Below are 27512 nucleotides of genomic sequence, written 5' to 3'. Positions count from 1 at the left end.
CGCACCTGTCACAAGGCAGGGATTTGTTGCTGGGCTCTCTTCCCTCACCGTTAGGGTGGGAATCTTGGTTAGTTTCCTTTTCTCTGCTTATTAATATGCTTAAATTCAGTGAGTTGCCACATAAGATCTGGGGGTCATACTTGGATGGTGAAGCATCAGGGAGCCTGACCAATTCCTGGGCTGCAGAACAGGGGGACACTCTTTTTCATGGGGGCTGGAATCAGTGCACCCATTCCTGGTACAAAGCCCAACTTGGTGAGTGTCAAAACTGGCACCCGCAGGGAGCCTTCCTTGCCCTGCCTGTGCATTGGGGTGCCCAAAGCAGTGCATGCAGGCAGCAGTGGGACACCAAAAACAGACTTGCACCTCATGCAGCCAAGTGAGAAGTCCAGGCATGCCAGCAGCACACCTACGAGTAAGGACTGAGGAGGTTTTTGAGATGGGTGATTTGGTCTGACCTTGGGTACACAAAGGGAGTGGAGCCCATGAGACAGTTTGAATCGTGCCCTGGGAGCGACCCAGAGTGATTGACATTTAAGTGACCCTCAGAAAGGCATAGCCCTGGAAGAAACCCTGAGCTGCAAGGTATGTTTGAAGTGTCGATGACCAATGTGCCCTGCAATTCAAACAAATTCTTGTAACTAGTTCTGTTCTTTATTAACGTGCCAGTCGAGTGATCCACCACAAAATGTGACAGGCAACGTTCACGATGTTTGCCCGCATTCATGTGCAGGAGAGATGGTGGGAAGGCAGCATCACCCATCCAATACCCATGCAGCAAGGCAGCCCAGCAACTCACCATGGATCTCCACCAGTGAGTCAGCAACTGTATTTTAAAGAGTATTTCCTGGTGCTCAATCTGGATACCCCACCTTGCCATCACTTTGGGCTGGCAGTTCCCATGGCAACGGGGGCAGCCAGCTCTATCGCTTTCCTTCACAGCCTGGTCGGCATGAGTCTTCAAAAGGCAGCCTGGTCATACAGGGCTAGTCCACAAAGTACCTGGAGGGACCAAGAGGAGAAGATTCAGGTTCCCCCACGCCGCTAAAGCCACTCAACTTCCCACTGGGTGAACACATGTGACAGTCTGAGCAGTCAGGGACAGCTTACCCTCCCACCCCATGAAGCAGTTCACATGGTTTTTCCATTCAAAGCGAGAATGAACTACGATTAAATCTGTTTCTGTTCTTACCTAGTATAAAGAAATGTCCAGGGTGGAAACAGAGAATAAAACAAGCTTACCTGCAAACAATGTGCATCCTCAGTCATCTTTGCACATGCATACGTTCAATCCCGGGTTCACATTGCAGGTAAAATCATACATAAAGTACACCTAAAATTTCCAAAATCAGCTTTTCACCAGATAACTGCTAATATCCATTCCACTCCCTAGACACCACAAAACCATGTACAGCTTTCTGAGTTGAGCTACTTTTATTCTGAAATGAAGGTGAGAAACGAGCTCTTGTTTCCTTTGGTTAACATCTGCATTTAACACAATTAAAACCACTATATTTTCCAAACATTGAAAAAAGAATCCATGTTTCTGGATTAATATTATCCTGTCCTCTCCTTCCTATGAAATGCAAAGGGTGAGCATATCCCACACAAATCCAGTTTTCTCCAAATAGCTTGTGTGTCTCTTAATGTCCCAACCAAAGAGCCTAATTTTTCAAGCAACCCTTTCAGCTCTTCTCATGGACCTTTACCTGGAGCACCATTAATGTGCAAGTGAGCGGGACATGTATTTCTGAATCAATTACACAGAGGACATATAGAATTAGAAAGAATCTTTACAGAACCAAGTAATTAAATCTGAAATAGTTTTCATCTATAAGGTCAAAAGGCCAGCAATAATTTGTTTACAAAAAAGGGTAGGTCTTCAACTACACTCCAAAAATACCCTCCCAACCCCACACCAAATTCTCTGCTTGTCTCCTTCAGTTACCAGGTAACATGTTGAAGCTGCATAGATAGCTGTTTAGTAACCTCAAGCATCTTCTCTCTTACCTCAATCACTCAAGCAATAGTCCTTTACTCAGTGGACTATGAGAGCACTTTCAGTGTCTGTGCATCACTCTACCAAATTCTAGATCAAACAAGTTAAAAATGCTGCTGGAAATCTCGTTTAAAGCTAAACATGTTGACTGTATTTTAAATTCATGTTTAAAACCTCATTTAGACATAGGCATAGAGTTGGCCCATCGACTGAACAACCACAGGCATTGCTTCACTGAGCTAGCGGTGACCAGGGCTTCAAACCTTAAGTTGTCTGTCATAGTTGCAGACATTCTTCCCCAGAAATGTCTCCCATATACATGGCAGGTGCAGCTCCAGATAAAAACTGATTTGTGATGGAAGCCCTTGCCAGCACAGCAGGCTTATGTTATTGCTACAGGTAGAACCCCCTGCCCCAAGAGGAGGGCTATCTTCAAGAATAACACAACTAATGCCATGAATATTCTCCCAGCATGCAGGAATAAATCACATGTTTTCCATTTGGACATACAGGGCTGGCATTGCGACCTGTGCCACTGCACCAGGCACCAAACTTGGGCGCTCTGTTTAGATCTTATGTGTTTAACAGCACCTGCTGCAGATTTCCTTGTGTGTCCAGGAATTTTCAGGCAACAAGAAAAATGTTTCTACCTGATATAGAGAGCGATCAGACGTTTTTTCTAATGGGGGGTTTGAGTCATAAATTAGGGCAGATGATTAATATGCCTGCTGCAAAGTACATGTAGACGCCGAGCTGCCATGGATTTTTGATACTGCACGAGACACATTAAAACGGGCATACAAGGAGAAGAAAGTTTTGATTATAAATGAGATTGCCCATCCTCTGGAGACTTTTAAATAAAGTGAAGGTCCAGACATTACTGGTCTAGAAATCTAAAATTGAGATACAAGTGGGGAATAGCCATTAATCAGGTTGTTTTCGCTATAAAAAGAACAAACCCATTAGATAACACTTCACAGAGACCTTTCTCAATAGCCCTGACGAAGTCCTCAGGCTTATTAGCCGGACGAAACACGTGTTGGCATTGAATTGTACATTAAGGAATGGATTGGAAGAACTGTGTACTGTGACTACATATGAACTGTGAAGAAATAAAGAAGAAAATATTGTGAAAATCACTTAATTGGAGAATCAGTATTTTTTTGACTGGACTGTTTTGACTTTTTACCTAGAATTGCTCAGGTCGAGAATTGTTGAGCAAAGTACATGTACTAAGCAGATCATAGACATGTATTTTATGTAGATAGTTCCTCGGGTACTGCTTTTGTCCCATATATATTTTTGTTACTTGCAGTTCATAAGTTACAATCTTATTATAGCTCAGTGAACTATGAACTGTCATCAAAGAGCTGCATGAAAAACTCAAGGCATAGGAGACCCTTGGGTTAAAAGGTTATATTTCTCAAAAGTCTTTCATTGTGATAATAGTGTAAAAAAGGGTTTGTTTGTGTAAAAATAAATTATTTTTAGTAAAACCCACCCAACACCTTGTAGTCCTCATTATCTGACATAACATTTCCTATACACTTTTTTTTACACAGGTATGATTCATTTCTCAGAATAGTGTGAGTGTGATGTTGATTGCTCTGACACCCTACATTGGTGTGTGTAGCGCTACAAAACATATGAAATACATGTGCAAAAGAGGCTTTTGAGAGGTGAGACGCCCTGTCAGAGGGTGGTAGTCCGGGGCATAGCTTGGTCAGGAAGATTGGGAAGGGGTGAGCTTCTGACTTTCCAACAATCAAGTTGACATAAAATATTAAAATACATTATATGCCAAGCAGGATGCATAAGAGGGGCTTAAGGGAGCAGTGGAAAGGGAGGGAAATGCGGATTGGTAGGAGTATTAAGAGAGAAAACACAATACTTTGTAAAATATCAAACTTTTTTGAGGCTTGCAAAACAGATAGAGGAAGTGAGTGTGTATGTGTTTTTGTCTATATTTATGTAAAAATCCCAGGTAAAATCCAACATGCACCTCATCATACCGTAGTGAAAGCACCTGTACCCAAATGTTCACCAGAAAATAAACTTATTAGAGGGGCGCAACATGACAACCCGACTTCCCCCGCCGAAGTTACGCCCCTGGTGGTAGTGAGGGAATCTGTGGGGTATGAGGTTATTGTGGAGGCACCAACAAAGATTGTGAACACAAAAGGGCACCAATGGAAAGGGCACTAGAGGAGAAGATTAAGTTTTACATCTTGACTCTCACTTTCTATACAAACCTGGTCAGTGTAAACAATGTAAACACATAGCAAAGAAGGCACCCCCTGCCCTCCCCCCACATTCTACAATCTAGCTCTTCCACAACCTTATACCGCCCTGCTCTTCCATCTCAGCCTCATGTCAAAGCAAGGCTCTTAGCATCCTTCACTTCACCTGTGTTGTGCAACCACTTACTGGAAAGAGACATTCACACCAGGAAAAATATCAGTATTTTTAGAGCATGGAATATATGTGCTGAGTTGTGAAGGGAACCTTTAAAACCCTCCGGATTTGAGCCTCTGGACTTCAGTAGATGAGAAGTCTGTGAATTTAGGACAGTTGATTAAACGCACATGGCCTCAAGATAGCAACATTTACAACAAGTCTCCTTCAAATGGAGCATTACAAATGATTACAATCAATAAGCAGCATGAATTATTTTTGCAGGAACTAAAAGGGAAAACATTGTTCCAGCAACAATTGTTCATATATTCGTGAGATATAAATGGGAAAAACATTGTATAATACAGAGCTCGAACGGACACCAACGGACGCTCCACTAAACCGTCCATCCCCCGTTTGGCTTCATATTTGTATTAATATGTTCAAGTTATCTACATAGTCTCGCGCGTCACTTCGGCGGCAAATGCCCTCCATCGTAGCTTTGAGAGGTTGGCTTATAAATACCTGTCTGTACGTTTCCTTGTTCGTCTCATCGTTTCTGCAGTCATAATAATGTTCAATAAATGCAAAGTATTCCTTCCGTTTTCTTTCTAACGTGCATTCTCTACGTTCAACATTTGGAGGAAGATACCCCTGAAAAGAAAAACATGTATATGATCAAGAATCACAGAAGGAGTAACTAAAAAGGCAAAGCAAAAATATTCCTCTTGCCTTTGGCTCACTTGCAAGGCCACCTGGGCAAGACACTCGGCAAGGCACCAGGCTTTTCTCTTGCGTCAGCCGGTGCTGGATTTGGGATACCTGCCCTCAGATGTGGCAAAATCAGTGAAAATAAAACAGTTTAGCAGGAATAGTTTTAGATGTGTTTTTCTCGTTTTCTTTGTTTTAGTGATTGCATTTTTTCAGCAGCTTTCCTGGGTCATCACGCACAGTACAATTGTTTTTATATGTAACTTTGAAGAAGAAAGGATGAAAAAGTCCACAGCTAGCTTTAAAGGATAGCAAATAAGGTTTGGAGTCTGAAAACCTTTTCCTACTGACTGCAGTATTTTAGGCAATACCTTGGTAAGGACCATATCAACATGTTTTAATCTTTGCCAACTGATAATATTTTTATGATATCAATGAACTCATGAAATAAAATAATGAATCCTCTAGGTGTTACCTTGTTATTAAATAATGCGAGTGCTTATTGCCCAATATATGAGCTCTTTGAATATTAAAGTTGCAAATGTCAGACACGGCAAGATAATTATTGTTCCCCCAAAAGCCTGATTTCCTCAGCCATTTACTTAAATCTGGAAACAAAATCCTGAATATCACTTATTCTTAGCTCCACTTGCATGTTGTGCTGATCTCGAATGGAGCATTTTTCACTTACTTTATGTAATGTAGGAGTTGGTTCAACATAGGGGCTACTTTCCGTGAGGTCGACAGGGTTCCGCCCTCCTAATTTTCTGTGCAGGTCTATCATGTAATGATTAATAAAAGTATATTATTTATTATTTGTGTAAAAAAAATGGACCACCAGGAGCTAGAATGGGACCTTCACTGGCATTTGAGGTAAGTTAAAAAATTATTCTTTTAATGCATGCTGTGTTTATACGTGCGTGAGAGAGCGTATGTGGAAGCATAAGCATGAGTCTGTGTTAGCGCGAGTGACAGGTAGATATGATATATGCATATTAGATAATTGGCTGTCTATTTTAGTGTTGCCATTGGCAAGAATATTCTGGACCAAACTCAATTTGCTCAACATTCCCTCAGAAATGGTACATGTTTAAGCTGAGCAGTATAAATACACTTTGCTCTAAATATTCTTAAAATATTTAGAGCAAACTGTGTTTATGCTGCCCATCTTAAACAGAAAAGTTCTAAAAACTAATAAATAACCACCGTTCAAGTACTTTCTCATTGCCAAAAAGTATAAATTCAATCAATCAATCAAGAATTTGTAAAGCGCACTACTTACCCGTGAGGGTCTCAAGGCGCTGGGGGAAAAAAGGGGGAGAGGCCGCTACTGGTCAACAGCCAGGTCTTGAGTAGCCTCCTCAAAGTCAGTAGGTCTTCGGTCTGTCATAGGCTTATTGGGAGGGTGTTCCAGGTCTTGGCGGCGAGGTGGGAGAAGGATCTGCCGCAGGTGGTTGTTCTTCGGATGCGAGGAACGGTGGCAAGGGTGAGGTCGGAGGAGCGGAGCTGACGGTTGGGGACGTAGAAGAAAAGTCATCAGTGGAGGTAAGCTGGGCTGGTCTTGTGGAGTGCCTTGTGTGCGTGGATGAGGAGCTTGAAGGAAATCCTCTTGTTGACGGGGAGCCAGTGCAGGTATCTCAGGTGGGGGGTGATGTGGCTGTGTCGTGGTACGTCGAGGATCAGGTGTGCAGAGGCATTTTGAATGTGTTGCAGTCGTTTGATGAGCTTGGCCGGGGCTCCTGCGTATAGGGCGTTTCATAGTCGTGTCTGCTACTGACGAGGGCCTGGGTGACTGTTCTTCTTGAATCTGAAGATCCACCTGTAGATCTTGCGGAGCATGCAGAGGTTGTTGAAGCAGGAGGAGGAGACTGTGTTGACTTGCTTGGTCATGGAGAGTGTAGAGTCAAGGATGACTCCCAGGTTGCGTGCAGGGTCGGTGGGTGTTGGGGCTACCCTCAGTGCTGTAGGCCACCAAGAGTCTTCCCAGGCTGAAGGGCTGGAGCCGAGGATGAGGACCTCCGTCTTGTCCGTGTTCAGCTTCAGTCGGCTGATCTTCATCCAGTCGGCGACGGCCTTTATTCCTACGTGGAGGTTGGATTTGGCGGTGAGGGGGTCCTTGGTGATGGAGAGGATCAGTTTACTGTCATCGGCGTAGGATATTATGTTGAGGTCCTGCTGTCAGGCGACTTGAGCGAGCAGGGCCATGTAGATGTTGAACAGTGTCGGGCTGAGGGATGATCCCTGGGGTACGACGCAAATGATCTTGGGGGCTTCGAATCGGAATGGGGGGAGGCAGACGCTCTGGGTTCTGCCGGAGAGGAAGGAGGTGGCCCATTCCAGGGCCTTGTCTCGGATCGCTGAGTCATGGAGGCGTGTGCGTAGTGTGCGGTGGCAGACAGTGTCAAAGGCGGTGGAGAGGTCCAGGAGGATGAGGGCGGCGGCCTCATCGTTGTCCGATGCCGTTGAAAACTTTATTAATAAATATAAAATAGATCCGACCCATTTAGCAATATAAAGTGTATCCGTTATCTAAAATTATATAAATTTAGGCTTCAAAACTGACTAGGATGCACAACCCTAAGAGAGCCCTAACATTGTTGCTAAGACCCCTGCTCCGGATTAAAATAAAAAGTGAAATGAAAACCTAAAGAGAACACATTCTCCGTGCATCTCCCAAAATATTCTGCTCAGGTAAGCCAATGTCCCTCAGCCTCACATCTTGAATTTCTCGGGACTTTCATTACTGGAAACAGGTTGAAATGAAAGCCTCCCCCGGGTGCGAAAATGAGAGCATTACAGTGCGGACATCTTCCACAGCCACCAAGCCTGGGATTCCAGCTTCTGACACTTGAGAGCGTTTTGTGATAGCTTTGCCCCTAAATACTGCACCAAACTATTGTGACAATAGAGAACAGTGCTGATAATCTTGGATGTACTTCTTTAAAGACCACTAGTAGTCCCATTTCGACAGGTTGCTTAGTCCCTGAAGTTTGAACTATGTTTTATACATAGTTCTGGCGGCCTAAACTTCAACTATTGTTTTCTAAAACCAGCTTTTTTAGGCATTGTTTATTAGGGAGTTCCTTCTAGGAATTTTCACACATTCCCAGTAGTGCTGATCTTTTTTTCTGGCTTAGAAATGGGCTAAACAAATCATATGTGTATTAGTTTGATTTGTTTAATACTGTTTTGACTAATGCTAATTAACATTCAGGACGTTACTCCACATCCCCCGAATCAATACAAAGTGTGCTTTTAATTTCTTCTTGACCAACAAATATTTGCATTTTCAAATCTTGTGGAGGGTAGGTGTGTGCTTTAAGAATTCTAGTTAATACTGATAGGAAGAAACAATGAGTCCCCATTAACCTTAATGGTGAAATAAGACCTGTCAGTGTTTCAAATCATCACAATATTTATTTTCTGTGGTTGAAAATTGCCTGAGCTCCTAGGGGCATGCTCCTCTGAGCTCTGCCCAGTCTGCAATGAGGTCTTCCTTGCATTTAGTCCTCCTTGGGGAGTTCGAGAGATTCTTTCACAGGGTGCAGCAGATGATAGGGCAACCAGCAGCTTCATGATATGTCTAGTGATACACCCTTCACATTTATTTTGTGTTGTTGCAGATTTATATTGCGCAAAGTCGACCCAAAGGTATTGAGCGCTTTACATGAGCACCAGTTATGTTACACAAGGACACATTCACATTTTTGGTAGGCACGGAGAGGTTAAGTTATTTGCTCAGAATCACAGGATGTGGAGTCGACCCTGAGGCTCGAACCTTAGTTTCCCAACCTTAGTGTCCCATCTCCAAGGTCAGAGGTTTAGCCATGAGACCACATCCTTTCCAAAGGAAACATTTTTTCTCTCTCCCAGTATGGTACCTTTGGCACTGTTGTCTTCATAACACTACTTTTCTGATTGTGTGACTGGAGATATAGGGCACTAAGTTAAATACTGTGGCTATAATCCTTCTATGATTCCTATCGGGACAGGTTGTGTTTTTCCTATATATTTTAAAGCTGCTCTGAACTGATCCTCTGTACTCAGGACAACCACTTCCATTGTGTACGCAAACTGTCTGTACAATGCATCATTCTGTACATTTTTAAGTGTTTTTTTTACATGAAATTGCAGAACAGATTTTCAGCAGTCCTAGTATACCTCTGGTTTCCATAGTTCCTGGTACAATTGGACTATGTGCAGGAGAATTCTGTTTTACTCTCTCTATCTGCTGATTTCTTAGATGGTGCAAATGTCAGAAGGGCTGTATATAACAGGCCCATGATCATTGGTGGGCCAGTGTTACTCGGCTATGAGACTACTGTCATCCTTTCAAGTCTTCCAAATGTAAGGCATTTTCCTGGTCTCTATTCAGTCACTGTCACTTATTTGTAATTCCTGGTCCCATAGGTGATACCTAATGGGGAAGCTACCCAGAGATTTCTTTGAATCTAGGCAAGAGTTTGGGCAGATGAGGGACGGGTTTGGCCCTTCCTAAATTGCTTGAATATGTTGGAACCGTGTGGAACTAGATTTCCAAGGTCATTGTCTTGGACAAAACTATATAAATCATGCTGCCTTTCATAGAAAGTTCCAACAGGGAAACGCATGGCCTAGTGTGTCTTCTATCTCAAAACAGAGGGATTCATAGTATCTACAATATTATAATTGACAGCAAGTATGAAATGCTGGTGGCAACAGAGATACGTGTCTGTAATGCTCCAGATGGTTCAACATTCCACTAGATTTGGAAACTATAGACATGGAAATAATGAGTACTTGAATCATTTCCGTCCCACTAAAATCATGAAGAATTATTTGTTATCCCTGGTAGGAGAAAAACATCACCTTTTACTCTCAGTGTGTAACAGGACCCATACGGAATCCTAAGTGGAAGCAACCAATCAACAGCATTCTAACATCATCCCTATCATACAAGTAATCTGATATGGAGTGAGGGCTATGTGCAACATAACACCACGGACACTGACCATTCACTCTCAGAAGGGTGTCTTTTAATCATAGCACTAGACACCAAATGTTCGGATGCTTCAACACTGGAGAAAACAAATCTGCTTTCGAATTTGACAAATGTGTAGATTTACGTGAGAGTTACACTGGGACGTCATGGTGAGATTTGAGTTGCAAGCATTTACTTTTGTCCTCATCTTTCTTGGCTTGCCTTGATCAAGACTATTTTAGCCTCTAAAACCTTTTTAACAGCAAGTGACTATAATTATAATAATGCAGAAAGTAACATATGTGATTGTTTTTTGCTTGATGCTTCTTAGCTCATTCTGCACTTGTCTGCAGGGAATAAGCCATCCTGAATATAGCAAATTTAGTTAAGGTGCCCTCTCCACCTTTATAGATGCTTTTTGTAATTAACTATCCAATTGGATTGGTGGCATTTTCCTTGGTTGCTTTATGGCTTTGGGGTTCTTGTTAGACCACGGCCTTTCGTCTCACCTTCAGACCCTGACACATACCTCCTCTATGGAAGCTTACAGGTAATCTTTGAATGTGCATAATCTGTTTGCCATCTTTCTACTTGTAAACGTCAGTGACTTATACTATTTCTTTTTATTTTAAACTCTGAGCACTTCTCTGTAAGCTGTATACTCAACTAGGACTGTGACGGGGGAGCTTAGGTCTTTGATAAGCAGTAGCAGAAAAGAATGTTTTAGTAGCTGAACTACATCTAAATTTTTCCTTCAATGTGGAATTTGTTTTCCTATGTTTTTTAAATCCTTCAATTTTTTATTCACGTGTTGAGATTAGCAGTTGGGTTTTATGCTTACCGATATGGATATGTAGGGTTGGCTTCAGCCAGAGAGTATAGTTTTTCAATCTAGTTTTTACGCATCTTAAAGGCAATGTATTTCAGTCTCTTGTTCATGTTTTCATTAAACAAAAAACTTATTTAGTATCAATGTTTTCATTGAAAAAATAATAATAATAGTAAGGGCAGGGGCACAAACTGTTTCTTAGGAGTCAAAACCAGCTTTGCCTAATGCAGGGGCTGCCCAATCCCAAGGCTGAGTCATACCAAGGATGCCTCGTCTCGATCTTTTGAAAACATAGCTTTTATTTACTTTTTGGCATGTAAACGACTTTGTTAGAAATGGGGGTCTCTAGTTAGCAAGGGTTTGCACCTTTGTCCAAGCAGGGACCCTTCTTCCTAGTCAGGGTAAGGGGGATACACTTCTAAAATAACCCCGGCTCACCCCTTATTAGCTTGGCACGAGCAGACAGGCTTATCTCAGAGGCAGTGTGCACACATACAGTAATACAGTGAAAATACTATAAATGGACACCACACCAGTTTAGAAAATAAGTAATCTTTGTCCAAACCAAACAAGCCCAAAACAACAAAAATCCACAATACAGTACTAAACATGTTATTCTTAAAAGGTAGAAACTGTTCTGTTCCAAAAAAATGTTGGATGCAACACTTTTACACAAAGTACCTTGGATGGTTCCTTACACTCAGGGAAGGTGATGTGCCGGTTCCTTGCTCCGAGGGAGGTGATGCGTCAGTTCCCTACTGCTGCCCAGGGGAGGTGATGCGTTGGTTCCTTACCGGAGAGGAGGTGATGCATCGGTTTCTTACTGCTTGGGGATGTGATGCGTCGGTTTCTTACTGCATCCCCAATGATGCAACAGACTTGACACTTCGATGTGATGCATGTCAATCCAGTACGATGCGATGTGTGAAGACCCGAGATGCGCTGCGATGATTCCAGCTGCGTCCCTCCTCGATGCATTGGTTCTTACACACAGGAACTGCATCAGAATTGGTGCTATGATCTCGGACGTCAGAGATCAGTGCACAGGATTCGTCGCACGGCAGACACTTCAGCCGTGAACAGGCACTATGTCGATTCTTCGGCGGTGGCAATGTGGCCGAAAATTCTTCTTGCACTGCTACAATATGTTTATTTTCACAGTTCCCACAGTTTCCAGTCCAAAAACGACTTCCAGAGGACCAGAACACTGGCACGCACCTTTCAGCAGGTCAGAACCCCCAGCAAAGGAGTTGAGAGGGGCTGGGGGGGGGGGGGGTGAAGTCTTTGTGACCATGAGACTTCAGAACAGGATGCAAGTTCTATTTCAAGCCTTGCCAAAAAGTAGCAACTGCAGGCCAACCCCAGACAGCAAACAGCACAGGGGCAGTATTCCTCCTCCATTTCTCCAGCTCTTCTCCATGACAAAGGATTCCCAGAACTGATCTAAAAGTCTGTGGCCTGGTCCCCTCTTTTAATAATACAAAATCCTTTGTTCTCTGTGGCAGAGAAGCTCTTTGCCCAGCCAAAACCAGTTATGTCTTCTCTGGTGCAACTTCCTGGCAGGAGGAGGAGACAACGTTGTCCTAGACAGACCAGGCCCATTCAGGTGTGAAAGAAATCTCCTCCACCTACTCTGAATGCAACCCAGGTCTAATCAGCCCAGCCCTGACTCACACAGAAAGCACCCTCCTAGCCCCTCTCACCCCAAAGCCAGAGGCAAACTGAATGGTTAGGCAAGAAAACACCTACTTTCCAAAAGTGGTATTTTCAAATCCAGAATGTTAAAATCACACTCACTAAAAGATGCATCTTAACATTCTGAGTTCAGGCATATCAAACTTTATTTTCCTATCTTGTTCACATGGGCAGTAATGCTCATAAATGTTATGAGCAAACTCTCCATTCTATCCTACGGGGCAGATAGCCTTACAATAGTGAAAAATGAAATTGGCAGTATTTTACTATCAGGACATGCCAAACACATCAGGGCATGTCCCCCTTTCACATACACTGCACCCTGCCCACAGGCGTACCTTGGGCCTACCTTATGGGCAACTCACATGAAAGAAAAGGGAAAGTTATGGCTTGGCAAGGGGGTGCACTTGCACGGTAGACATGGCAGTAATAGACTGCACACAGGCACTGGGATGGCAGGCCTGAGTCCTTGTTGCAAAGCTGCTTGTGTGGGTGGCGCAATCAGTGCTGCAAGCCCACTAGCAGCATTTGGTTTACAGGCCCTGGGCACACATGGCGCACTGTACTAGGGAATTAATTGTAAACCAAATAAACCAATCATGGAAACACCAATCCATAATAACAATATACAAAGGGAGCACTTACACTTTGGAATTGATCAGCAAAGTGCCCAAAGCATGGGGAAACCCTAGCCAAGGCTGCCAGGTCTAACACATTGCCTTAATGCAAAGGGAAAAAATAACAGTCATTAGCATCCAGGAAAAAAAATCAGCACTATCTCGTCCTTACTGATGCCAGCATTGAAAGGTAAATATGCTACATGGTGTGTGATACACAACAGTTGTCTGAGGTAGCAATGGCGTATCTGTATGTTTGTTGGCCTGCCATCCTGAGAGTGAGGAGGGACACTCACGTGTAACCAAGACAGAGTATAGCATTCTAAAGAAAATACTATCACACAACGAAACAGTAACCCTGGTATCCTGTTAGTTGCAGACCGGTGTGCTGTAGATGAGGCAGCGCCCCAGAGGGCCACATGGTCAAACCCAGACATGGGGTTGTGACACTAGCATTAATCTGGGAAAGTGAGGGTGGAGGAACATCCAGTGGCTTATTCCTGCTGGACATTATGCTCCACTACAGCTTCATGGAAGGTGACTACGAGGAGCTCACAACTCAGGCTAGCCATTCGATGTAACAGAAAACCTCTGAATGTTCCTCTGTCCTATAGTCAAGTTAGGAGGCTCAGGTGATTTCCAATTCATAAAGATCGGTCTATAAATTTCCTAGTGAGCGTTTTCCTATTAGGATGGGAATAAGCCCCCAACAAGCAGGTAGGAAGAATATTTCTATTAGAGATAGTATGTACCAGGCATGGCTCATTGTCCCAAAAGGAAATTCAGCGTGGACACCTCCATAATGTGTATGGGCCCAGCCTCCTCGGTTTTGAATCTAGTGAAACATGCTAGGGCAGCAGTGAAAAATCTGATTCCCCTAATATGGAGAAGCAGGCCCTTAATTGTATGTAAAATAATGTTGAATGGCCTCACTTAAGCCCTGTCTTTAGACATAACCTTCTAGGAATATCATTTTAAGCAGCCCGGTAGGTATAGGTGTTCGGATCCTACCCCAGTGAAGAGAAAGCAGTAGCGGGTTGTCTGTCACCTTCAAGTGAGATTCCTGAAGCAAGGTAATATGGGTGCCGTGCCCCTTAAGATAGGAGAGCACCTCATAGCACCTGAAAATGCTATTAAGGCCCCTTTCATTCCAGAAGATCAATTTAAACTACAGAACTAAACTCTCCATGATAAATAAGTATGCCACTAGTCGCCTCCTCTGTCAGCATCATTCCCACCCCTCCAAGTTCCTCCCACTACTCAACCCCAAAGCCAGATGCTGTGTAAGCAGAACCTCAGTGAGAAACAACTGCAAATTATTGCAAACAGTAACTACTCCCATCTCTCAGCACAGCCAAACAGTTGTCCAGCATCCAAACCGATGGCCAGAAAAGAAGAAAAGACAGAATGATACTGATTGGCCACAAACAAGTAATACTCAAGTATATCTGTACGGTTTGTGGAAAATTATGAATTAAAGAGAAAGGCCCATGTAGCTGTGGATACCACCCCGTCTTTAGATGAGGTAAGCATTGGTTAGGGAGCCAGCATGAGCATAACCCTATAGTGAACCCCAACGGATAATACACAACCAGGTTCTACATTCAAAGCAGGTCATCCACTGTGCATGGGGTGATGACGGGAGGTCGCTCTCCCTACCCAGGGAGCGGACAAAAGCAGAGTTTGTGTAGATCACTGAGTCAGTTACCACCTTTTTACTGCAGTGAGGTGTGCCTTCTTCTGTGAGGAGGGAAAGTTCATCTGCCACCACCTGTTTTCTACAGTCATTGAGAATGCTTCTGCCATGGGCCTTTAGCACATGGGAACAGACAGCGTGCCTTCTTCCAGTGCTGTTTCCTGATGGCCACAAGGTGATGCAATGAGCTAGCCCCAGGGTTCTGTGTTCCTATGCTGTCCAGTCCCACTGCATTGTCAGTACAATGCTCTGCACTCAGGTTATGAGTTCCTTCATCTGTAATTGGAGTTTGTTGGTTGTCAGCTTCAAGTCATCCAAGGTAGTCTAACTCCTGCCAAGCCTTATGACGGTCATCCCAACAATTGTGATCAATCTCAAAAGTGTATATTTTGAGCTCTAAGGCATCCCTGTTTACCGTTATGACTGCCATTTTTCAGTCGAATTAATCTATTGCCACACCAGTAGCAGGAGACGCCGACACCTGTTGTTACTCATTGAAGGAGTATCTAAAGCAATCGTGACTTGGTCTTGGTGGACCGGACAATTGACTGCACCAGACAGCAGAGGAGCTTGACCTAGGAGATGCAAAATCCTACAGTCACAGTCCCTAGGTGAGGGTCAGGAAGGCTACCCGTCGTGGGTGCCAGAGGTGGATGAGAGTCCCAAGCCTGAGCATTAATTAGTTCAGCCTCTGACAAGTCTCATTAGAAAGGGGTGTAGGCAAGTGTGCTGGAAAGCCTCTGCTAAGTCTCTGCAGTGCACCTTTCCACTATTAAGGACTACTGCACTCTATCGCTGGAGTCAAAGGGGTCATGAGGACCACACCCCAGAAACTGTAATGGGCCTTTAGGCACTCTGCCTTAGCGCCCTACCAGGTGTACAATGCAGTGACCGGGGGACGGTCAGCTAGCATGGTAATGACAACCCTCTATGCACTAAGGCAGTTTAAGGACAGTGTTTTGTGGTGCTGCCCATTCACTAAGTCAGCTGCATCAGCAGCCTCCAGAGCTTTCCCACACCCAGCATGTTCAATCCATCTCAGTGCAACCAGTCCAGTGGGGCTGGGTGGGCACTTTCCAGACAACACCCTCACTGTTTGGGATGGGAAAGTTCCTCACATGGTGTTATATGTGCACCTCTACCCGGATCCCCCAAGCTGCAAACAAAACTGGATCCCATGTGCTGATTGTTGTTCTCATGAATAAACACAGATCATGCGTGTGTGCCATGACATAGGCCTGTCTCAAAGATTACAGGCTTGTTGGACTTGCAGGGACAGCCAAAGCACTATGATGATGAAATGGTACTGCCTTTACCAGGAGTTGAGTAGCATGGGCGAGGTGGTGACAGCACATGCGTAGTGATCAGTATGAGTAAACTGGATTTTTTTACCCCTGTCACTGGAGTGAGACCTTCATGCTCACTCATTTAAAGTTGCGGTGATGTGCGCTTAACAACCCTAGGCCTACATCAAATTAGTATGTATCGCTCTGCAGCACAAGTGTGGTTGCATGCATGTGCTGGGTGTATGTGGGTGGTACAATACATGGAAGACACTGGGTTCAATTTTGTGAAAATCCATTCCTGTGAGTTGGCTGGGCACACACTGGAGGGAGGAACTGTGGTTTTTGATTCATTAAAAGGCCACTGGGAAGGGGCAGGGCACATCTTGGAAAGGAGATGAGGCTTATGAGAGAGTCCTAAAGACTGGGACTGGGGCCCTTGGATAACATTTTGATAGCCGTATTGCTGTGGCTGACATTCAGGTGTGAATCTCTAGTCAATCCCATTGCCTCTGTTTTAGATACAGTCTAATTTGTAGTTGCTCCTGTTGTGACAGACTGCTTTTCTGGAGGAAAGGCAGAACAGAGGATAGGGTACTTTAAAAAGAAACAGACACCCACATTTAAGAAGGGGAGCTTGGGCCCCCAAAATTGTCAACTGCCAAGCAGCCATTCAGCCTGCACGTTTAGGAGGAGAAGCTCTGCAAGACTTCTACCTGTGACTAGGACTGGGGGCTAAGGTGTGCCAGGCCAGTCTCCTAGGTGGGTGAGGGGACATCGGCAAGGAAAATTTAAGTCTGCCTGGCAGCTTGCCAATACCAATGTGCCCTGAGAAGAAGAGGAGAGCTCTTGGAGGTAGCGAATTCCAATTGGGAATTCTGGCTAGTGTATCCGTATTGTGAGGTGTAATGAAGCAGCTGCTGCACCAATCAGGCCATTGCCCATGTGCAGATTAAAGTCAGTGACCCCGTATGCCAGAGGGGGCCATCATGAAGCTAGCCATTGCTGCACCATTTGCCCATTGCCTGTTATGAGGAGTAAAGACAGCAACGCCTTATGCCAAAGGGGGCTATTGTGAAGATTGCATTACTACAGAGCTGATCAGGCCATCACCTATGCATGGGGAAAAGTTGGTGACCCTGTATGCCAGAGTGGGCCACCAAGAAGATTGATTTGCTGCCATGCCTTTCAGGTTATAGCCGTATAGCCCTTGTGCAGAGTAAAGTCAGTGACCTTGTATGCCAGAGAGGGCCGCCGCGAAAACTGCATTACTACTGTGCTGAACTAGCCATTGCCTGTGTGGCTAGTAAATTTGGTGACTCTGTATACCAGAGGGGGCCACCATGAAGACTGCATTACTGCTGTGCTGATCTGCCCATAGTGCATGAGTGTAGTAAAGACAGCTACCCCGTAAGCCAGAAGAGGTCACTGTGAAAAGCAAGGATCATTGCCTGGTTTCGCCGATGTTGAGATGAAAGTACGCTGTGGTGACATCTGTGTGCTTGAGCCCCAACTAAAGTATTTAGAACTCAAGCAATAGTCCCCATTCCTGTGAAAATCATCAGAGGAACCTACTGTGTTATTGGAGGAAGCACTGTGAATGTCCAGCTGCTGCCTTTGCAAAGTTGAGATTTCTACTCACCAACAGCTGCTACTGCATCGCTCTGCCACCCCCTCCCCCAGGAAGACTGGGACTGATCAACCCACGCTACCACTGAGAGTCAAGTGCTAAGGGGGTACTTGGCCCAGTTGCTTAAGACCCATACTAATGCCCCAGCACATCAGAAGTAAAAGGCCACAACCTCCATGGTTTAGCCCAGTAGCTCCAGCTTACCCCATGGCCCTCTGAAAGGGGTTCTGAGACTCCCCTTATGTGGCAGTGGGCAGCTGGGCCCACAGCTCCCTCAAAGACATGCTCCTTCCAGCTTACTTGTGGAGCAGGTTAGTTATGCACCCCATGATCGCTGCTGCCATCACAGAGACAATACTGGTGTTGCCTAACCTCAGCATTCTAAAACGGTGCGGCACGACACTGGTAAAATGCCCTCTGATTTCACCACTGTAGCCTGGGTTCAACAGAGCCATGCACATCCATAGTCACCTAGTTGGTGGCAGCCATCTTGGGTGGATCCCTCAGATACAACAAGTGTCCGTTTTTTAACTTGCTGGGCCACTCCAGAGGTGTGATTGCTGGTGATAGCGGGCACAGCTGGCAATGGACAGAGATGCATCCCATATCATTGGGGCGAGGCCACACCATCACCGAGCCTAGATTCTGCCTCATGCAACTTTCTTGCACCATTATACACTTCCTTTATATATCATTTTTTGTTGCTTTCTCCCTTTGTCACTGTTTTCCTATCTTTCTTCATTTTCTGTCGCTCTGAGTTTGAGTCAGATGCATCAAAGGCAATACAGCATTCACAAGAAAGCTCTTAAATTCAACGTTTGCAAAGCATTTAGAAAGTTGATAAATGGCATTTGGTATCATTTATGTGTACCTGGTGCAATTAGGAATAGCATGCCCAATCACATAACAAAACACTGACAAGTTAAGCCTGTGCTAAGCAGAGCACATCAGTGAAAGCCTGAGCTGCATTTCAACTGGGGTTTCTACCTTTCACTTCCAGCTACTCTAGACCCATTTTAGTAGGGTCCAGACATCAACCTGCAGGTGGGAGCCGTAGGAGGCTGCACTCGCCACTTGAGAGATACTGGGGGGACTTTGGAAATCCATTGGGACTCTTCCAAGGGGTTCTTTGAAGTTGTGCTCTGATTGTACACCAACTCTCAGAGTAAATGCACTTGCTGTAGGCCTCTTAACCTCTGCACCTGCATCTCTAATATCGCATAAACATGGGACACACTTACTCTTATTCACTCATGCTCAATTACCAGCACTCAATCTTACTCACTAGGAGTCACTCTCACACACACACAGAATCATGCTTACACATTAATATAGACATATGCACTCACATACACACACTCTCTCACATGCACGCATAAACACAGCATGCATTTAAAATATTTTCTTTTAAATTACTTCAACTGCCAGAGAAGGTCTCATTCTAGGTCCTGGTGCTCCTTTGTTATTATACAAATAGTAAATAATAAACTAGTATGAATCATTCCAATGATAAAACTGCATAGAAAAGTAGGAGGGTGGAGCCCTGAAGACCTTTGGGGAAGCAGCACCTATGTTGAAACAACTATTACATTTCATATATTAAAAGAAAAATGGACTATTCTAGATAAGCACAACATGAAAGTGGAGCTAAGAATAAGTGATAGTCAAGATTTTGTTATCAGATTTAACTAATTGGCTGCGGAAATCTGGCTTTTTAAAACGAAAACACATTTATCTTGCCTTGTCTGATATTCCCAACATTAATATTCAAACAGCTCACATATTGGGTAATAATCACTCTCTTTATTTAATAGCAAGGTAATAATTATTTAATTTCATGAGTTTACTGATGTTATAAAAATATTATCAGTTATCAAAGACTAAAACATGTTGATATGGTCAGGCTACAAAGTATTTTGTATACAAAGTGTTAGAAATGGGGATGTTAAGTTGCACCCAGTCCAAGTAGGAACCATTCCTTCTAGTCAGGATAAGGGAGTTACATACCTAGATAAACCATGCTCAATGACTTGGTGCAAGCAGACAGGCTTATCTCAGAGGAAATGTGTAAAGTATTTGTACATATCACACAAAGTAACGCAGTGATAACATTACAAATGGACACCACACAAGTTTAGAAAAATAAAGTATCTTTATCGAAACCAAACAGGACCACAATTACATAAATCCAACATACACAACTTAAAATATGACTTTTAAAAGGTTTCAAGCAATTTTGTCCATAGAAATTTATGAATGCATAATTTTTACACAATGTGCCTTGTTAGACCTGACATCATTGGCTTGAGTCTCTCCTCCATTTTTTCTGTTTGCCTCTACTGTGTTACGATGTTTTGCTGGTATATGCTTTGGGCGCCGTGTCACTGCTGATCAGTGCCATAGCGCAAGTGCTCCCTATGTTAAAATGATGTATCTATTGTATCCATGTTTGGCTTGTTTTGGTTTACTGTCAGTCCCTAGTCTAGTGCACCAGGAGTGCCGGGGCTTGTAAATTCAAATGCCGCTCGTGGGCTTGCAGCACGTGTTGTGCCACCCACAGGAGCGGCCTTGTAAAAGAATGTCTACGGGTCGGTCATTGCGAGACCCACGTGCAGTCTTGCACTGTCACGTCGGCTGCGCAGGTATACCTACCTGCCAGCCCCTCCAACCTTCCCTTAACTTCATGTTAGTCACCCCTATGGTAGGCCCATGGGCAGGGTGCATTGTAAGTGTAAGGTAGGACAGGCCTGACCAAGTTGGCATGTCCTGATAGTGAAGCGCCGCCATCTTAGGGCTTCACTATTGCGAGGTAGCCTGCTCTCCGTTGGATAGAATGGGCCGCCGGGATTGTTAACGCGATAATCCTAGCTGGCTCGGGGAGCATGGTGCAATGTCGAGTTTGGTATCCCTGAACTCGGGGTTTAATTACGCATCCGTTGGTGTGGATGGTTTTTGGACTCTGGGTTCGAAAATAGCACTTTTAGAAAGTGTCTATTTTCTTGTCTAACCATATCTGGTCTCTGCTGGTCTTGCGTGTATGTGACAGGAGCTGGGTGGCTCCAAGAGGTCTGGATGAGTCAGTGTGGGATGAGTGGGACATTACGTTGAGAGTAGGGGGAGAGTAGTTGTTGATAGCCTGCCTTGCCTGATACAATGCTGGCTCCACCTCCTGCCGAGCGACTGATGGCTCTGTACCTGCCATGGACGATCCTGGCCCCACCTCCTGCCAGGAGGGCGATTGCTCTGCTCCTGCCAGTGTCAATGCTGGCTCCACCTCCTGCGGGGCGTCTGAGCACCCGGCCCGGCTCAATGAATAGGCCAGGTGCTACTACCTAGCTCCACCCACCACAGACCCAGGGTGTTGGGAAACCCCCGGCATGGACAAAGGGATCAAAGACGAAAAGGGGTATAAGAGAAGGACCCCTGAACCAAGAATTTAGATCACTTCTGACAAGGAACCCTGTAACCAAGGACAAGAAGCCTGCTGATCTAAAGGACTGCTTACCCCTTCTGCCAGTGTGCTGTTGTTGGGGGAATCCTGCAGTGCTTCTTTATTTTTGCCAAGGAACCAGGAGAGAGGAACTTTGTGTGTACTCTCACGCTTGCTAAGAAAATCTCCAAGGACTGGAAGAGTGCCAGTCTCCTGCCGAAGTCACAGGGCTAAAGGACTTCACCTGCTAAAAAGTGCTATCCGCTGGAAGTGTGAATCCAGCACCTCTGAAAGAGCCAGCAACCACGACGATCGGACACTGGGCCCGACCGACGCCAGCAGCAACGCCAGTGAGTAGGAGTACGGCTCTAACTCCAGAGGACCTCGGGTCTGCCCCGCTGCTGATCGCATCAACCGTGTGCCCCTCGACGCCGTGAGCGCTGCTCACTCTGTGCAACTGCATCAGCGACAACGCCTGCTGAGGCCTGATCGACACCGAAGACGCGACGCCGGATTGCTCGACGCCGCTGATCATCGTGTGCTTCATTTTCCTAAGGTACTGTGTTGTTGGGGGTCCGTGTGACTCCAGGCCCGACGCAGCGCTCCTCGCGGTCGCCGCCGAACCTGTGGATTATCTCTGCCCAGCGTTGTGTAGCTCCCGTGTGAGTTACCCTGTTGCTAAAGAACTGTGTTTCCAAGAAGAAGATTTGCTTGATATAAAAGACTCTTGTGCTAAAGAAGAACTACCTTTGAACTATCCTTTTTCCTTCCTAAACGTATTTATTCCGATTGTGTACAGTTTTGCCGTTATTTTGGTCTTGTGCTAAGCCTTATATAAAAATACTTATTTTTATAATACTACGGTGTCGTGTCCATTTGTAGTGTATTCACTGTATTACTGTATGTGGTCGTAATTGCTTAACACACAGCCTCTGAGATAAGCTGTAATGGCTGGATTTCCTGTCTAGATGGGATCAGCCCCCAGGGGCCCCTGTGACCCAGCCAAAACGTACTCACCTTCCCTTCTTAGATCGTATTCACAATAAGTACCTATACAGATAAATATACAGATTGCACCTAAGAATGGGGAATGACAATATACATATATGGGGTTTTTTTACAGTATCTTATTCACATCAGTTGGCCTCGCGGTCGCCCCGACCCAGACCGTTCTACCCTAGGGCAGATCTGACACACAATCCGGCGTGTCTACACACGGGCCTGCAGAACCCAATGCTCCCTTTTCCAAGCGTTCGCGATCCTGCGAAACATCCACGCCAGTATCCCTCCTGGCGCTCTCATTTATCTTATACCACAATCCGGTGGCTTTACACGATAGTATCCTCCCTATCGTTCTCATTAACGCCGCATATCAACGACGACCACATTCCTATGAAACGTTATTGGGATGATATCTCAGTAATCTATTTAGGATAAAACTAAAGTAATAACTTTGGATATGGATTCAGATTATATAATGTACTTTGTGCTCACGACATCAAAGGTCCACTCACTCCCTCCTTATTTAGTTACCATTTGTTTGATCGGGATTTCTCATCCGTTCGTCTAAATAGTGCCTAACTAGAAGTGCCATTTACCAAGATTGAACATAAGCACCAGATACACAATAATTCTATATGAATTAGGGTATTTATTAACAATAGGCATAAATCACATTACTATGCAGCATTACATTTGCAAAGAGAATAAAAGATAAAGGTTAGAGTGCACGCACTATAAGAGTCGGTCGGACATCACCTGGTTAATGGGAAATCGGGACTCGGCAGTCATCTAGGCTCCTGTCTCGTCTCTGGGTCCTGGCTCGCCTTGCAGTCACCCTCAGCCGTCGCAAGTACACGTCTGCACCGTTAGGCTCAAACTCGTCTGCTCTCCCTCAGGACCTCGGAACCTTGCTGTTAATTAGCTACCGTCTCTCTCTCTCTCTGCATTAGTGCGCTCCGCGCCACTTCTCGTTCAGTCTATCTTCAGAGAGTTTCGGTCTTAAATCTTTCTCCGACTTCAAAGATGGCGACTTGTCCACCATGAAAGTGAATAATAGCAGAGATGCTAACGGCTAGATGCCGCCTACGGACTAACTGACTCAAAGACTAACACCTTCGCTAATATCAAAGCCCGTTCCTTCATGGAAATTCACGGCCAGTAACCTGCCGCCCACCAAATTCTTGTACCTCCCCGTACCAAGGACACTTTCCCAGCCGGCCGGCCTGAAGTTGTGTCTTCGGAGTGGAGAAAAATACATTCCTTTGATAAGGGTCAGCCTGAACCGGTTCTCTCCAAGCGGACAACAGCTTGAAACTAAAACATTACACTTCACCTAGAAAGCCTTCTCGAGCTACCAGGCAGAAAGCAAAATGGAGTCTGTCTCGCTTAAGGCCTACGGAGCCCATAATATGCATAGCTCCATGAGAAACAGATCGGCATGTTAGCAAATGAGTAAATCATGACTAATACTTATATATCTAACCCCTCACTTAAATTCATAAGCCTTACTCTAAGGGAAATGGCACGAAAATGCCCTTATATCTGTAAGACAGGGTCCCTGTCTATCGGCCTAATCCCTATGTTATGGGGGTGATAGGCTGGAGTCACTCTCCATCATTCTTCTTCTCCAGAGAGCTGGCAGAAAGGCAGCCATTACATTACACCCCTTGACTCCAGTCTATTAACCACAAACTAAATGGAACTAACGTCAGTAGACGAATAATATGAAACAAAACTAACTGATCTATGAGCCTTAGTAAGTCTAAAATACTGTAGCAGGGAAGGAATACACTGAATAAAGCAACAAATCCCTATAAGGACGCAGACAGTAATAATAACCCCTCCCAAAATTTGTCGTAAAAAATGCATGTCAGGGAGCCAATTAAAAAGCCAGTCAAAGAAACCCTGATCTATGTGTTCCTTAATTTCTGCAGTCAAGTCGTGGAGTTTATTAATATGGGATCGGATTTCTTTAGAATGGTCAGACAAATTAAAACAGCACAGCCCTTCAAAATCAGAACATTCATGTCCATGTTTCAACAATAAGTAATCGATAGCGGCACGATTCTGCAAAATAGCTCTACGTTCACCTTGGGAATCTAATAATAAATCAGACAGAACAGTAGAAGTTTGGTTGATCGATTTGACCATCCAGCAGGCCATCTTGCCGATTGTTTTGGCATTATAAACGGCCAATGCAGGAACACCAATAATAGAAAAAGCTAAACTAAGATATTCAGATCTGGAATAAAGATGAACAGAGGAATCACAATCTTCATACAATGACATGGAATCTCGAACAATACGGGAATGTGAAGGAGGATGTGAAGAAAACATTAGCAAACTTAATCTAGTGATGGCACATGGGCCACCAGAAATATTCGCAGGAATATAGGGCCAAGATGAATTCCCGCATGAAAAGAGCCATCCAGCTGGTAACAACATTGAACGATAATGGCTAGTGGCAACAACTAAACTTTTGCAAGTCATATTGTTCTTCACTGAAAAACATGAATTAGGAAGTCTTTTCGTACATAACAAACGCTGGTGAAATGAAAAAGTAGTAGCGGCTTGGAGTTTCAACCGCAAACATTCAGAGATGGCTTTAGGATTACAGGTCATCATGAAACAAAGGTCACCAGGGGTAACATTAAAAGTAGTGATTCTGGAATTAAGAAGGACATCCTGGTCTGGAAGAACAGTACATGAGGGACAATATTCATGGGCCAAAAAGTCGCCCAAAATGACATTAGGTCGGGCACTGGATATATTAAATACATGACGAAGTGTATCAGTAGATGCAGGGACAGCAACCAAACAGGTCGATAAAATGTCAGTGACGGACTTCATGGGTGTAAGGCAAAAATGCGGAGAGTTCGTCACTCGCTTCGCGAGTGTGATCCAAAAATTGGAGGACTTCTGCCACGCGGACCGCGCGGCTCTTGTTATCCCATCACTCGGCGTCGGTAGATGCTCTCCTCTCCCGGCGTAGCAAGCCAAAAGGAGTCCAACGACGACACATCCTGCAGCAGCAGTCCAAAGAATGATCTGAAAGAATACAAACACAGGCCTTAATCATTCTCGTAAGTAACATTTATCAGCTGGGACAGCTTCCCAGCCATCTTGCCCTGGCTTCATCACCAAAACGGTGTTGTCATGACCGGTCGCAATAATATCAGCCTGTTCAGGAGGATTTTTAGGCGATTGCACCCATATTTTAGCTCCAGGAAGATCAGAGGATCCGAAGCCTTTTTGTCCTCGCACAGTTAGCAACGTTGGGGCAGAGCCTTTTTTGATCTCACCACTGAAGACAGGCATAATCAATAACTGAGCAACACGGTCAGACTTTTTGATAAACAAATCCGTCTCACTGCTATTAAGCAAGAGAACCTTAATCTCACCCTGATAATCACTGTCGATCACTCCTCCGAGTATTTGAACACCTTTCAGGGCCAGGCCAGATCTAGGGGCAATTAATCCAAAACTACCGGCAGGTATAGAGACACCTATGCCAGTTTCAACAATGATTCGATCCTTTCCTGGGAAGTGTGCATCATTTAATGCATGCAGGTCGAGGCCTGCGGAACCTGGGGTTGCTCTACATGGAGCCATAGCACCGGGGGTAATTTCCCAATAAGTAACAGTACTTCCAACAGAATTAGGTTTCGCATCAACATGTGGAGGAAACAAACGCATCAAAGGAGATTCAGCATGCAACAAAGGACGATTATTCAGTATTAACAAGGCTTGAAGTAAAACATCTCTCCACTGGCTGTAACGGTCATCAGTCAACTTGCGCAACTGTTCTTTCAACAAGCCATTCATTCTCTCAATCAATCCTGAAGCTTGTGGATAATATGGAATATGAAACACCCAGTCAATGTTGTTTTCCGTACAGAATTCCTGCACCAATCTTCCACGAAAGTGGGATGCATTATCTGATTGAATTTGGAATGGGACACCATAATATAAAATAATCAGCTCCAGGGTTTTAATTGTATTCACTTGGGTAGCATTCTTGCAAGGGAAAGCGACCAAAAGGCCACTATAAGTATCAACTGCTGTACAAATGTATTGACAATTTCTGCTCATGGGGAGCGGACCAATATAATCAATCTGCCAAATTTGGGCGGGCAATTTACCTCGATGTAAGTGACCTCGAACAATTTGAGGCACCTCTTTCTTTCTAGAATGCTGGCAAATGGGGCAATGTAAAATGGCATCTTTAATTAAAGAAAAGGGAATATGAATTCCTCTATCAGCAGCCCACCTGTTAGTGGCTTTCTCTCCAAAATGTCCTGCTTTCTGATGGGCCCATTTCGCCAATCCCGCCAAATCAGAATCTTGCATGTCAACCACTGCCTCAGAAATTTTAGACTGTTCATCTGCAATGTTATGGAAAAATTTGTCAAGGGAGTCGATTGGAGTATGAGCATCCACGTGAAAGATTGTTACAGTACTCTGCGGAAGCAGTTCCCAAATTTCTTGCCACAACTCTTTACCCCATAATTCTTTAGAGTGCAATTCCCAATTGTGCGAATGCCATGAAGGCAACCACACCGCTAGTCCATTTGCAGTGGACCAAGAATCAGTGAAAATATGACATGTACCTGGTAACTCCTGTTTCAAAACTTGGTAAACTGCATAGAGTTCAGCATATTGACTACTCTTACCGTCTCCAGTTGTGCTCAATAATTTCTTTGTAATCGGGTTATAGGAGACAGCTTTCCAATGTCTCTTGTCACCAATGAACTTCGCAGAACCATCCGTAAACCACACATGTTTTCTATCCTCCACGGACAGATCATCAAATGATTTACCCCACTTCACGGGAGACTCCTGCACTACGGGAACCGAACGCTCACTCTCAGCTTCATTGGAGGGCGCCTGCGCCACTCGCTCATGTAGAACCGCAACACCTTTCGGACCCACACGTGCCCTGTCCTGAATGTACCATTTCCATTTAATCACACTAGCCTCCTGAGCATGTCCAATTCGATGGGACTTCGGCGAACTCAAAACCCACTGCATGATGGGAATCTCAGGCCTCAAAATCACAGCATGGCCTAAAGTCAATTGCTCGGTATCCACCAGAGCCCAATAACAAGCAAGCAACTGTTTTTCAAAAGGAGAGTAACGCTCACCAGCCTCTGGTAGCTTTTTGGTCCAAAAACCTAATGGCACTTTTTGTCTGCCCTGCTTTTGCCACAAACTCCAATTGGCATACAGACCTTCCACGGACACATTCAAATCCACATTACCCTCA

At 44.6% G+C, this 27512-nt stretch overlaps 1 protein-coding gene and 1 pseudogene across 1 annotated transcript in view; both read right to left on the bottom strand.

Moving 5' to 3' along the window:
• The window catches only part of TBC1D22A (TBC1 domain family member 22A), a 2197648-nt gene that overhangs the window by 1524122 nt on the left and 646014 nt on the right, over positions 1–27512 (bottom strand). The window contains exon 6 of the mRNA XM_086967294.1: positions 4919–5047. Coding sequence (XP_086823420.1) covers positions 4919–5047 — 129 coding nt within the window. The remainder of the gene's footprint in view (positions 1–4918; positions 5048–27512) is intronic.
• LOC147750657 (5.8S ribosomal RNA) lies at positions 540–693 on the bottom strand (annotated as a pseudogene).

The sequence above is a fragment of the Lissotriton vulgaris genome, chromosome 1_1 (genome assembly GCF_964263255.1).
Source record: "Lissotriton vulgaris chromosome 1_1, aLisVul1.2, whole genome shotgun sequence".
NCBI lineage: Eukaryota > Metazoa > Chordata > Amphibia > Caudata > Salamandridae > Lissotriton > Lissotriton vulgaris.
The sequence above is the reverse complement of the archived record's forward strand: the minus strand, read 5'-3'. Positions and strand labels throughout refer to the sequence as shown.